This window comes from Musa acuminata, chromosome BXJ1-3 (assembly GCF_036884655.1).
Source record: "Musa acuminata AAA Group cultivar baxijiao chromosome BXJ1-3, Cavendish_Baxijiao_AAA, whole genome shotgun sequence".
Classification (NCBI taxonomy): Eukaryota; Viridiplantae; Streptophyta; class Magnoliopsida; order Zingiberales; family Musaceae; genus Musa; species Musa acuminata.
The window spans coordinates 42393183-42406164 of NC_088329.1; the positions used below are offsets into that span (position 1 = coordinate 42393183).

The window sequence follows — 12982 nt, forward strand, 5'->3', positions numbered from 1 at the left end:
TCGAGAAAAGATGTGTCGAAAAAGGTTGAATCCAAAGGAAAATTTTCAATACTCAAACTTTGATCATTTTCTGTAATTATTGGACCATCCGGCCGGTACAGAGCTTGTTCTAACACAAGCAACTCATGGTAGAAAGTAGTATCCAAAACAAGAGGTCTATCAATTATGATCACAACACGGAACATATTTGCACAGATTTGATCCAAGGCAGCACCTTTGAAACTTCAGTGCAAAAGAATCAGCTTACACGGTACTGCCAGAATCGCAGAAAAAGTATTAGGATAACATGACACGATGCTTGGTCGAAGCACAACAACATGCTCAAGGATTCATGAAAGATGAGGCTTTTATATGCTGGGAATAGATTTTGCTCCAATAAACTGCTTGAGGAGAGCCTTCTCATCATCAATTTTTTTCTTCTCGGCCCGATCACTCGGCTTCACTTTCCTCTTCTCCTCCAGCATCCACTTAAAGAGTTCTCGCTGCTCCTGTTCTGCTATAGGAGGCAGAACCTTCATGGGTGCTGGAATAGGTCCAGCAACAGGTTTCTCATCAGGAATCACAGATTCGGTGGCAGCTACTGGGGCAGCCGGAACCTCTCCCGCAACCTCTGCATCCTTCTCAACTGACTCATTCTTTGATGTGCTAAGAAATGCATACACTGCATGAAGAGGATTGTTAAATCGAGGAAGAGAACCATGGATTAGAAGTATATATGTTCAACATTTTGATCCATCATTTTTATCATGACTAACTTGTTGCTTTCAAGGGATTTCTGCAATTCAAGAATAATACCTCTGAATCGCCCCACAATGAAATGATCGGGTTCATAAATGAATACCATTTATAGCTTGTAAATATTTGAAAAGAAACAAAATAAAAAGGACACTGGTGCGGATTGCCAATTGTTGCTTTCACAATTACTTTACTTAATAAGAGTCGAAAAGGTTGATCAAATCTGAGAGTGATAATGTACAAGGGATTTCAAAATGACAATATAAACCATGCAAGGTGATCAAACATTCCAAATTGCCATCAAGAAAAAATCACATGATGTTAAATCTTCATGCCTATACATGTTTTCAAAGTGAAGTTATCATATGCCCCCTTGAAAATGTAAGCATTTCAGAATGTCTACATATATTTTCTGTTGCGAGGACCAACATTTTGAACTGATTCAAAATTGAGGAAATTTCTGAAACCGAACGGTAATGAAGAATGGGTATTTCAAAATGCAACAACAGCAGTTAGGCTAACAAGAGACATGAACATTATCATTGAAGCAGTCATCTAATGGTCTGTAACTTTAGATACAATGATAGCAGGGAGAAAATCTGTCAGCACAATTCGCAAAATGCAAAAGAGACAGTAATAACAAAAGAATAAAGAGAGATGATGCTATCTCACAGGTCAATTTTGCTAGCTCAGAAATGGATGAAGAAAGAGAGAGGTGAACTGGTCCAATTAGGAAGGAAGATGGAACAATTTTCACAATGGAAAAAATGAACTGCATACTTTCTCATGATTTGTCCTTTCAGACAACTGGGAACAATACCACTGAGGTTACCAACACTACATTTTACTGAGAAAATGTCAAAACTAATGCGTATAGCAAAACTAGCAACAATGGGCTTTAAAATACAAGAAAATTCCACTCCAGAGTACTGCAGAGTTTTTACGTTGCAGACACTTTGCGAGAAAAGAAAAAGACAAGTTGCATGGATTCAGGGTGAATGTGTCTCATCACCATGCAAATTTTGGTTTCTACAATCTTCTGATGCCGATGAAGGAAAACCTTGCACACACAATGCAAGCTTTGACGCTTCAAATTATTAGGGGCAAATTGCTAACGATAATATGTAAGACTCTAATTGCAATTCATATGAAAGACTTGTCTCTATTGAGACATCCAGATTGGTTAGTGCATTGTTACACAAAGTGATAGGTCTCAAATGATCCCAAGCCCGGATGAAAAAGGTGAAGGGTTACGTTAGGTCACTGATAATCTGTGTAAGATCTCATGAACATGGATTTTAACTAATCTCAATGGTGGCAAAAACTCAATGTAGCCGACACCAAATATTTGAAACTTTGATAGTAGTATCGTAGGTCCTCTCTATAATTATAATTTAGGATACACCGATACAATTAGTTCTTTCGGAACACATTAAAGTAGACTAGCCATTCCAAGATTGACCAGTTTGATTCAGATTTTCTATCTTTTACATGACTGTAATGTTTTGGCGAGAAAGATTCTCTTTTTTCCTCTTAGCAAGATCTGACCAAGAAATCCGAGACACCGTGGGCGCAATTAAACAAGGTTTCACTTCCTTGAATCGTGAAGAACGAGCAGTGACCGTGATCTTAGCGCGAACGACTCTCAATCCTCCAGAGAGGGGGAGAAGAAGTAAAGCTTGGGAATGGAGATGGAGATTAGCACGAAAGCGAGAGTGAGAGAGATGACCTCCGACAGCAAGATTGGCGGTGAGCATGAAGGGTAGAACGCGGCGAAGGAAGCCCTTCTTCGCAGCAGCAGGCGGCAGACGAGGAGGAGGAGCAGCAACGGCTGCAGAAGACGCTCGTGAGACCGCCATGACAAGGACGAGTTGTCCGCCACAGTCACAGAGAGCGATGGGTATGACCAACTCGGCCGGATGGATTTCCTTTCGGCTGTGGATCCTCTCCAAAAAGAACTCCAGTGGAAATTTTAAACTTCCTGTATATAGTCGGATACGGCAGGGCCCCACCAACGATTCCGAATCAAACAGTTCTAATAGCGACAAATAACCTTACAATAATTGGAAGAGATCCGTTCCCTTCCCTGACGCGTTCCCTTTAGTTGGAGCATTTTCATTAGCTTTTATTAGTTACTTTTAATAGGAATAATTGATGAAGTGATATATATATATATATATATATATATATATATATATATATATATATATATATATATATATATACATGGCACCACATCGCAGCACCTCCTAGAGGGAGAAATACCTCTTAGTCTTTTATTGTTTTGAACTAATAAAAATAAAAAAAGTAAGTCTAAGTACAATAAGTTAGATTAGTAATTTGAAATATAGGAATACTATTTTTGGAAGAGAGGATAATTGATAGTCATTTGATTAGAAGAAGAATAAATATTATTTGCTTATAAAAGAGTAAGTGAATATGGAAAAAAAACTAAAGAGATGATAATACTATATTTAAATTTGGTATAATGAAAAAATTAAACTCAGAAATTATATGAGAATTATTGTTGATAAGGTTCTTAAGAATAATATTATAAATATAAAAAAAATTTAGAGATAGAATTATAATTCTAAAATTTGTGAAAGGATAAAGATGTTTTGACTATCATTAGTACTTATGCATCTCAAGCCAAATTGGATGAATAAATCAAAGAGAATTTTAGGAAATATTAGTTGATATCATCCTATAACTAAAAAACTTATAATTAGAAAATATTTGAATGATCATGTATAGAAAATATATGGTGAATATAAAGAGATGTATGAGGGCTTTAGTTATAGAAAGAGAAATGAAGATGATGGTATGATTTTGAATTTTATAAATTTTTATGATCTTATAATTATAAATACTTATTTTAAGAAAAAAATAAATATTTTAATTTTTTATAATAGTGGTCATAACTATAATAAAAAAAAAAATTCTCGTTAGAAAGGTAAATAAAATTATTTGTAAGAAGTATAAAATTATACCTTATAAAAGTTTAACAAATCAATGATATTAGATATTTATTATAGAAAATAAAAGAAAAAAAGATAGAAGAAAAAAATTAATAAGACAAGATGGTAAAATTTTTAAAATGATATTGTAAACACTATTAAGAATAAGATGGAAAACGATGGGACTTGAAACTTACTCGAGGATAATATTAATATTATTTAAACTATGATAATTAATAATATAAGGAGCTGGGAGATTCTTGATAAGACTAAATGTAAGGAAGTTTAAAAAATAATTTTACTAAAAATCATATTTTAATATTTTAAAATTATAAAAATAAAGAAAAACTTAAAATAATTAAAATAATTAAAAAAAATAATTATAAATGATTAGTATGGTAAGATACAAAGCTTAGGATAATTTTTATAATAAATTAAGTATTAAAGATGGTAAAAAGGATATATATCGAATTGTTAGAGAAAAAAAAAATGATTTAGGTAACATTAGATGTATTAAAGATGAAGAATTAATTTTTTTTTTTAACCAAGAATTTGCATGTAAGAATCTGTAGTTGGGAGCAGCACGAGGGATGTTGACTTTTGGTCAACATCCCTAGTTGACCCGATTTGCCGAAATCTGACTCAATTTTGAATCAGTTCTCACACTAACATATGTCAAAAAAAGATCAGTGTTTCCACACATTAACTGACCAAATCAGCTTCATTTTCTAGTATGAGAAACAGTAAGAACAAGGAAATACAATTTGACATAATTTAATGCAGATGTTTCATGAGTATCATTGACTGGTAAATAAACATAAATTGTAAAAGGCAGGAATTAGACTTGGAATAAGTTGCAGTAAGCAACATGTTTCAGAGAGGAGAAAGGTCTTTTGGCAGCTGCAGTAGGCATGCAGGAGCGAGCACTCCCACGATACATATATATGTACAGTCTAAAAGAGTCACCAGAGAAAGACTTTCCTCCATGTCGATGCAGCAGGAGCACGATATGTTTATGCAGTAGCAGCTGCAGCTTCTTCAGCCATTTGCGACACAGGAAGAAGGGTGCAGATGAGATTACGATCGCCATACACGTTGTCGACGCGTCCTAGTGAATAAACCACAACCAAATGCAGTATTGTCACTCTCAGTTCTCTTCCTGGTAAATGAAAGCAAGATAGAGCGAGTCAAAGCTCGTACCTGTAGTTGGCCAGAATTTAGCGCCTCGGAGCCAAGCAGCAGGGAAAGCTGCATATTCCCTGGAGTATGGTTTACTCCATGTGTCTCCCATAATCAGAGATGGAGGATGAGGAGCACCCTGCAAATAAACTTGTTAGTTCTAATCATCAAACAAAATTCTTCTGCAAAGCAATTACATGAATCATTGATTGGCTATATTCTTAATCGAAGAGGAAAAGATAACACTTCAATGAGAATGGCAAGATTTTATTGACTCATTCAATAAGGCTAACGAATTCTAAAAATTGCATTTCAAGCAATTTTACATCTTTATACCTTCAGGACATTGATGTTGATGTCAGCTTTTCCGTTCTCGATCTGCGCAATCTCTTCCCTTATAGAAATAAGAGCATCACAGAATCTATCTAGTTCCGCCTGCAAGGGAGACCAAAGTTGCTTAAAGAATGGTCTCTACAAGACAGGTTGAGATCAGGGAGTGGTGGCACAATACCTTGCTTTCACTTTCTGTGGGTTCGATCATGAGTGTCCCTGGCACTGGCCAAGACATTGTTGGTGCATGGAACCCATAATCAATAAGACGTTTTGCAACATCTTCCGCTTCTAGACCAGCAGTCGCCTGCAATAATTCAAATATCAGCATTTACAAGGGTCGAGAAAATAATATAATTGATTGAATGAAAATAGGTTGTCTACGGACCTTAAACCCCCTCAAGTCAACAATGAATTCATGGGCAACAGTTCCATTGACTCCACGAAAAAGAATGGGGTAATAGTTCTGCAAAACCATATATTTGTTAGAGACAATAAAAACAAATGGGTCAAACAAATAAAAACTCAGAAAAAATATTTTTTGTCATAAATTTTCTTTTCTTTTAATGTTTTGGTAACAACCTGTGGATTCAGCAGTAATTTGCCAAACAAGAACTGTTGCCAGCTTAGCATAATGAAAAGGACTTATTCCTGGAGGAACAGAACTCTCACACTGCCTAATAAAACATAAAAAGCAAATTGAAGTACCTCTAGGCGCTTTGCCATGTAGTTTGCATTGAGGATCGCAATCTTTGAAGCGTCAGTTAACCCCTTAGAACCCATCATGGCTATGTATGTGTATGAAATTGGCAAGATAAGTGCAGATCCCCAAGGTGCTGCAGCAATGGTACCAAGAGGCTGGACCTTCTCAGGGGGAGGTATCCCACCAGTAGGCACCTACAATAACAAAATGAAAGAGATAGTCTAAGTACTGGAAATGTTCAACACCAAACCAAATAGATAGAAACTTGGATCTCCAGATCACAAATTATACCGGGACATTTAATTTAATTATCACAAAGTAAAAAATAATATTAATTCAAATAAATCTTAGAAAGGAGAAAAAAACTGTCTATTCATAACTTGAGAAAGTTATTTCGCAAAAAAAAAAATCAAATGTATTAGGCTTCCTGTATTCTTAAATCAAAGAGGAGACTTGCTCCTTCATATTGAATCCTAAATCAGAGAGGATGAGCCTCAGTGTCACAGTAAAGTTGCTCCTTTATGTTCTTAAATCATCATTAGAAAACCATGTTAGTTTGTATATTGGTGGATTTTAAAGTAATGCTAGTGTATGCAATGCTAGCTTACCAACAATGGAAACAACTCAACAATCATAAATGACTGTGCAATCATATGACTCTGAATCACAGTGGAGGAGCAACGTCAAGGGATTTACAAGAACAGTCTGTTTGTCTTAAGTGATGTAAGTTGTTGTGAGATATTGACAGGTAATACATGCTTTTGTAAGTTCTATAGCTTCAATATTTAACCAACTTAAAGAATCATACCACAGGATGTGATGGCAAGAACGGCGCCAAGTGCTTCTTCACACCAATGGGACCCATTCCAGGACCACCTCCACCATGTGGGATGCAGAATGTTTTATGGAGGTTTAGATGGCAGACATCTGCTCCAATAAAGCCTGGACTTGTAAGGCCAACCTGAATAATACATAAAAGTTAACGTTAGAAGGAAGCAACTTTTGGAAATTGCCAATATGAAAGTGAAGCCTTAATTCCAGCACAAACCCTGCCAAAAACATTCATGATCATTAGATTGACCAAAATCCGCAATAAGACGATGAAAGTTGTTCTGTGATTAAACACATAAACAACTCATTCTACATAGGATTGCATTGTAGAGAAACTACTTCAGTAAATTGTAGCATGCTAAGCAACCATAGCCATGGTACTGACAAACAGTATCATTGGAGAGGTTAGATTTGACAAAGCATACAGGAAACTATCATTCCCTAAAAGGCACCTTTGAGGATGCCTATTCTGTTGACAATGCCCATGTAGTTTTGAGCCCAGATTGTGACATCTGGAATATATATATATACACACACACACACAAAAGGATGAGGTTATCTGATATCTTTGTCGCATCACGTTTCTAGTCTTCTGAACATTTAGCACTTAAATGTCTTTGATGTCTAAAACCAATCTGGCCTTATCATGATAAATGACATAAGACATGTCAGTCATCTGATATAATAGTATATTTCTCACATCAAATTTTCATGAAGAAAGGTAACCTTAATCTAAGACAACTAGGTAAAATGTTGCTGCTATTGATGTCGGAGATAGCAGTTATAGCCTCAAAAGTAGTGTGGAAACCGAAGCACCTTCCATATCTTCACTAAGAGCCAAGAGAATTGAATTGTGATGAACTTAGATTTGAATCGGATTAAACAGGTTTTTCGTTTGTCATTTTTGTTTTTGCTATGAAATAATTTTGGTACTTAAGAGCCTTTTGTAACTATCATAAGTTGTCACATGATAATATCTTCCATGTTTCCGTTTCATTATCCTAAGATTGCTCAAGGAAATGGGAAAAAAAGACAAATGAAAAATGGAATAAATCAAAATTTGGATTTGGTCAAATAATCCAAGGCTCAATCAAGGATTCAATCCCTTTTAAAAAGTTTAAGACTGATGGAAGAATCCACAATATCAATCAATAGTATGTAAAAGTATATTATTTTCCAAACAAATTTGGAAGTATAAAAACCTAAAAAAGGAAATTAAGATTGACATGCCTTGATAAAGAGAATGCAATTCTTTATTATGAATTTCTTATTATAATATACACTATTGTTATAAATTGTATTTTCTTCATGTACCAGGAGGCTTACAGAAAAGCAAAAAGAGTTACATGCATATCATATATTGGATGAACTAATGGAGGAAAATCCTTTTTCCTACAATACATGTCAGTAGAGTGAGACTGTTATGTTCCTCCAAAACAAGTTTGAAAGACCTGGAATGGGTACAAGATATCTATCTAGTTTCTATCTTCTTCCCCCTCCTCCAATTATCCCAACTCTCATTTTCCACCATTACATATTGTCCTACAGCCTCAAAACCCTCTCTATTCTGTATTTTCTTTTAACTTTTGCAATCCATCAGACCCCAAACTGTATAAAACATCGAGAACAAGTGGTTCAACATCAAGTATCAAGTAAAGCTATTCCAAAAGAGAACCATCAATGTCTATCTCTCCTGCAAAGTTTCATATATGTTTGAACCTGTTCTACTAGTGTTTTCATTGTTGAAATAATTTTTCAACGAAGCGATCATATTTTCCCTTATTTCCATTATATTTCATTATATCACCAATCCTTTAAGCCTTCGCACCATTTAGGGAGTTGCATATCAAGTGCCTCCATAGAGCTGAAAATATTCTATAACTACAAAACAACAAATGAACTAGACTGAAGGTAGAGTTTGGAACAATAATAGGCTCTTCAGACCAATTCTTCCACCTAAAACATTGGTCTAGTAGTGATGTACCAACCTCACTCATCAAAGGTTGAGGGTTCAAGAACTCATCTGGTATCTTTTTAAAATTCATCTTCACTACTTACCCTTTGTAAAAAAAAAAAAAACTCTCACAAATATGCACAATCATATGAACAAAAAAATGTGATGCTTGAATCACAATGCATAGCCATAATTTATAAAGATGACAAGAAGTAAACAACAGTTTGTCATGTCCATGTGTTATGCTCAATGAAAATATTTACATGGAAAAATTGAAGTTGCTCCTACAAACTCATGACTGATGGATCATGAGTTGGTGTGTTGAAACACCACAAAAGTTCTCACATGATCGACGACCAACACAAGTGGCATACAACTACAGTTCAATATTACTTTCCAGACCATACAAGAGAACAGAAGCTACAAGTAGATTAATGTCTCATTTAGGACATTGAACGACAAACCTGTGCATTCATGTTAGCACCATCCATGTAAACTTGTCCACCATTGTCATGAATAATCTTGCAGATTTCATCAATGCCCTCTTCATAGACTCCATGCGTTGAAGGGTAGGTAACCTGCAGAGCGAGGGTGGAACCAGTATTGAAGGAAAGCAATCAATTAAAGCTTTTAATAATGATCAAGATATCGTACCAAAAAATATCCAGTATTTTAAAACTTAAATCAAGAACAGCAATTTAAAGAAAGAATGCAATGTGTTACTAACTACCATATAGGCCCACAAAAATGTCAATTTGCCGGTAAATGAATGCTTTGACTGCCTATGAATGCGAAGCATACAAAATCATTAAAGATAACTGATCAAAGAACTAGTTCATCATGAATGCTAAAATAAATAAATTCCAAAAATTCACCCTTTACCATCAAAGCAGACAAATTTTCCTTGTGTGCCTCAGCTGCTTTTCTTAGTTCCTCAATGTTAATATTACCCTTGGAATCAGTTCCAACAGCAACAATCTTCATTCCACACATAGCAGCACTTGCAGGATTTGTACCATGAGCAGACACAGGTATGATGCAAACATTCCGATGGTGATCTCCTCTCGACTACAAATTTTCACCAAAAAGGCACATAAATGACCCCATGGTTTAAAGCATAAGATCTAATTCTCGAAGATTAATTTCTTAAATTGACAATTTCAATGTCCAGACGACTTACTTGATGGTAAGCACGAATAACCATGAGCCCAGCATACTCTCCAGAAGCACCAGCATTTGGTTGCAATGAGAAAGAATCAAAGCCTGTGATTGTGCACAAGAGCTCACCAAGGTCTTTGAACATTTCCTGTTATGGAAACAAATAAAAAGTCTGTCAGAAACACTCTTCCAACAGATTAAAGAAAAGAAAATTTTTATCACCTGATATCCTTGAGACTGGTCAGCAGGGGCAAATGGGTGAAGGTTTGCAAAGCTCGGCCAAGTCACGGGCATCATCTCCACAGTAGCATTCAGTTTCATCGTGCAAGATCCGAGAGGAATCATACTGTGGCATAAAGAGAGATCTCTGGATTGTAATTTGTACATGTATCGTAGCAGCTCATGCTCTGTGTGGTAACTAGAAAACAAAAACAGAAAGGTTAAGTCTCCTCACGAGGCACCTAACTTCAGAAAATCTACACTGCCTACGAGTTGAAGATTGAATGTGTCAAATATGGGCTCCCTCTGACGAGGCCTTTTGGGATAGCCATCTGGACCTCTGGAGCTAGAGATTCAGCGGTGAAGTTGACCTGATAATGTTAATTAAGTTCAGATACTTCAACAGTGAGAAATATATTACTCATTCAGAAAGCAGTCTGTTCTCCATAGGTTCTTACAGGCTTGCCACAAGCAAAGACTTTGAACAGCTTATCAACGTCCTCCAAGGTCGTAGTCTCATCAAAAGATACAGTTATCTGCAATTGTAGATGATAACTACATGAGCAATGACAAAGACAAGTGTAAAGAATGTTCACACATCTCAACATCTTCTATCCATTAAAATATAGAATTTTGATAAAATCACGCACCGTGTTGGAGTCAACAACCCGAAGGTTCATCCCATGCTTGCAAGCCTCATCAGCAATTGCCTTTGAATCAGAACAAGTAACTTTCACGGTATCAAAGAATGGAAGATCTTGAACGGTCACCGTCCCAAGCTTCTTCAGCCCAGAGGCAAAAGCGTAGGAAAGTCCATGGACCCTCTGGGCAATAGCCTTGAGGCCTTCGGGACCATGATAGACTGCATACATTGCAGCCATGTTGGCGAGTAATGCCTGAGAGAGTTCAAGTTTTCCATCAGAAAAAGGTATTGCTTTAGAGATGAGACAAGTGAAACGAATGAACATAAATTATGAGTGCGGTTGGCAAAATTAATACATAGATCCCCAACCTGGGCGGTGCAGATGTTGCTGGTGGCCTTATCTCTCCTGATATGCTGCTCTCTGGTCTGCATCGCCATCCGCAGTGCAGGCTTGCCAGAGGAGTCGACGCTGACCCCGATGATTCTACCGGGCATCATCCTCTTGTACTCCTGCGATGTGGCCAGGAACGCAGCATGCGGACCGCCGTAGCCCATGGGCACCCCGAACCTCTGAGCAGATCCAACGACGATGTCGGCTCCAAGCTCGCCCGGTGGCTTGAGAACCGTCAGCGCCAGCAGGTCGGTCGCCATCACAACCTTGACGCCGTGGGCATGGGCGTTCTTGATGAATTCACCGTAGTCCAAGATCTCACCTTCCGTGCCAGGGTACTGAACCAGCACCCCACAAACGTCATTCGACGTGTAGTCAAAGTCCTTGAGGTTGGCGACAGCGACCTTGATATCAAACCCCTCGGCCCTGGTCTTGCAGATGTCGATGGTCTGCGGGTGGCAATTGGAGGCGATAAAAAAGGTCTTCTTTTTGCCTTTCTGGATGTTGTTGCACATGGCCATGGCCTCGGCGGCAGCGGTGCCCTCGTCGAGAAGGGAAGCGTTGGACATGGGGAGGGCGGTGAGGTCGGATATCATGGTCTGGAAGTTGAGGAGGGACTCGAGGCGGCCCTGGGATATCTCGGCCTGGTAGGGGGTGTACTGGGTGTACCAGGCCGGGTTCTCCATGATGTTCCGGAGGATGACGGCAGGGACCAAGGTGTCGTAGTAGCCCATCCCGATGAAGGACTTGAAGACCTTGTTCTTCGCGGCAAGGCGGCTCATGTGCGCGATCATCTCGGACTCAGTGAGACCGCCGTCGAACTTTGCGAACTTCATGTCGGGGATGCGGATGGATTTGGGAACGGTGGCATCGATGAGGGCGTCAAGAGAACCGAAGCCGCAGGAGGCGGCCATGGTGGACTGCTCCTCGGGCGTGGCGGAGTTATGGCGGCGGGGGAAGGTGTCAGAGGGGCGGAGGGCGTCGACGGAGATGGAGCGGTACTGGCCATTACGGAGCAGGGAGTTGGCAGCGGCGGGTGGGCGGAGGAGGGAGTTGCCGGTAGGGAAGACAGAGGATGAGGCGAGGGAGGAGAGGTGGCGGGTTGTGGCAGGCGTCGGCGCCGACGAATTCGTCTGGGAGATCAGGCGTCGGAGAATTCCCCGGCTCGCCAACTTTCGAGCGCGCTCCATTGGAAACCTAACAAACACCAACAAAGATCTCTGCTTTACACCGAACACTCCCCAAAAAAGTCACTTCTTTACGCCAACGAACCCCTAAAGAGCTGTTTTTTCAATTCATTCCCCCTGGAAACACTCTTATCTGCATGCCCGTCAGGAGGCGAGAGAAAGGGAAGAGCAACGGAGACACAGCTCGTCCTTCTCCTCCTCCTCCTCCTCCTCCTGCTATCGTTCAGCTTACTGAACTCCTTATATTTAGGCAGCACGAGTCCGAGTTATGGTTGTACTAAAAATCTACCACCGCGTAAATACATAAATAATTCACCGAGATATGATGCAAAATTTCATATCCAGACCCAACCAGAGGTGGAAGGGAGTGGGTGACGTGGGGGCACAGTTGCTCGGAAAGGAACCGTAGGCCAATGCAACGACACACGAGGGGACGCTCAAGGCTGACACGGAGCGAGAAGGATCGCACGCGTGTGCAAGCCTAGCACTCAAATCCAAAACGTGATCCACATACGTATCGGGGGACGGGAGGCGCAGCGTTGCGGCACGAAAGGATGGAGTTTGTATGGACGAGGAGGGCTGGGAAAACGGCTCTTGCCTTTGCTTCATCTGTTCGAGCATGCATGTATCTTAGTGGAGGGGGAGCGAGGCAGGTTGGCGAGCCGACGAGTCACAGGTGGCTTATCGCTCCCTCG

The 12982-nt window shown here is 39.1% G+C and overlaps 2 protein-coding genes across 2 annotated transcripts; both read right to left on the minus strand.

The window, feature by feature from the left end:
* Window positions 1-40: 40 nt before the first annotated feature.
* Window positions 41-2835, minus strand: LOC103978747 (uncharacterized). Its single transcript, XM_009394657.3, has 2 exons — window positions 2465-2835; window positions 41-661 (listed from the first exon to the last, which is right to left on the minus strand). The coding sequence occupies exons 1-2, from the start codon at window positions 2592-2594 to the stop codon at window positions 348-350; spliced, it is 444 nt and encodes a 147-aa protein (XP_009392932.2). The 5' UTR covers window positions 2595-2835; the 3' UTR covers window positions 41-347.
* Window positions 2836-4399: 1564 nt separating this feature from the next.
* On the minus strand, window positions 4400-12498 carry LOC135632247 (glycine dehydrogenase (decarboxylating), mitochondrial-like). The gene is made up of 15 exons (XM_065140656.1): window positions 11079-12498; window positions 10717-10962; window positions 10525-10602; window positions 10337-10437; window positions 10070-10265; window positions 9870-9995; window positions 9572-9757; window positions 9154-9267; window positions 6713-6865; window positions 5910-6098; window positions 5590-5667; window positions 5383-5508; window positions 5208-5306; window positions 4893-5010; window positions 4400-4800 (listed from the first exon to the last, which is right to left on the minus strand). The coding sequence occupies exons 1-15, from the start codon at window positions 12288-12290 to the stop codon at window positions 4706-4708; spliced, it is 3117 nt and encodes a 1038-aa protein (XP_064996728.1). The 5' UTR covers window positions 12291-12498; the 3' UTR covers window positions 4400-4705.
* Window positions 12499-12982: the final 484 nt, after the last annotated feature.

What these genes read in the sequence shown, in the direction of transcription:
- LOC103978747 (XM_009394657.3), bottom strand. Translation starts at nt 2,594, where the DNA reads ATGGCGGTCTCACGAGCGTCTTCTGCAGCCGTTGCTGCTCCTCCTCCT. An exon ending in CGCCAATCTTGCTGTCGGAG is followed by an intron (nt 662 to 2,464) that starts GTCATCTCTCTC and finishes CTCTTCATGCAG; the next exon opens with TGTATGCATTTCTTAGCACA.
- LOC135632247 (XM_065140656.1), bottom strand. Translation starts at nt 12,290, where the DNA reads ATGGAGCGCGCTCGAAAGTTGGCGAGCCGGGGAATTCTCCGACGCCTG. An exon ending in GGGTTGTTGACTCCAACACG is followed by an intron (nt 10,603 to 10,716) that starts GTGCGTGATTTT and finishes CTACAATTGCAG; the next exon opens with ATAACTGTATCTTTTGATGA. An exon ending in AAAATTTGTCTGCTTTGATG is followed by an intron (nt 9,268 to 9,571) that starts GTAAAGGGTGAA and finishes CTCGCTCTGCAG; the next exon opens with GTTACCTACCCTTCAACGCA.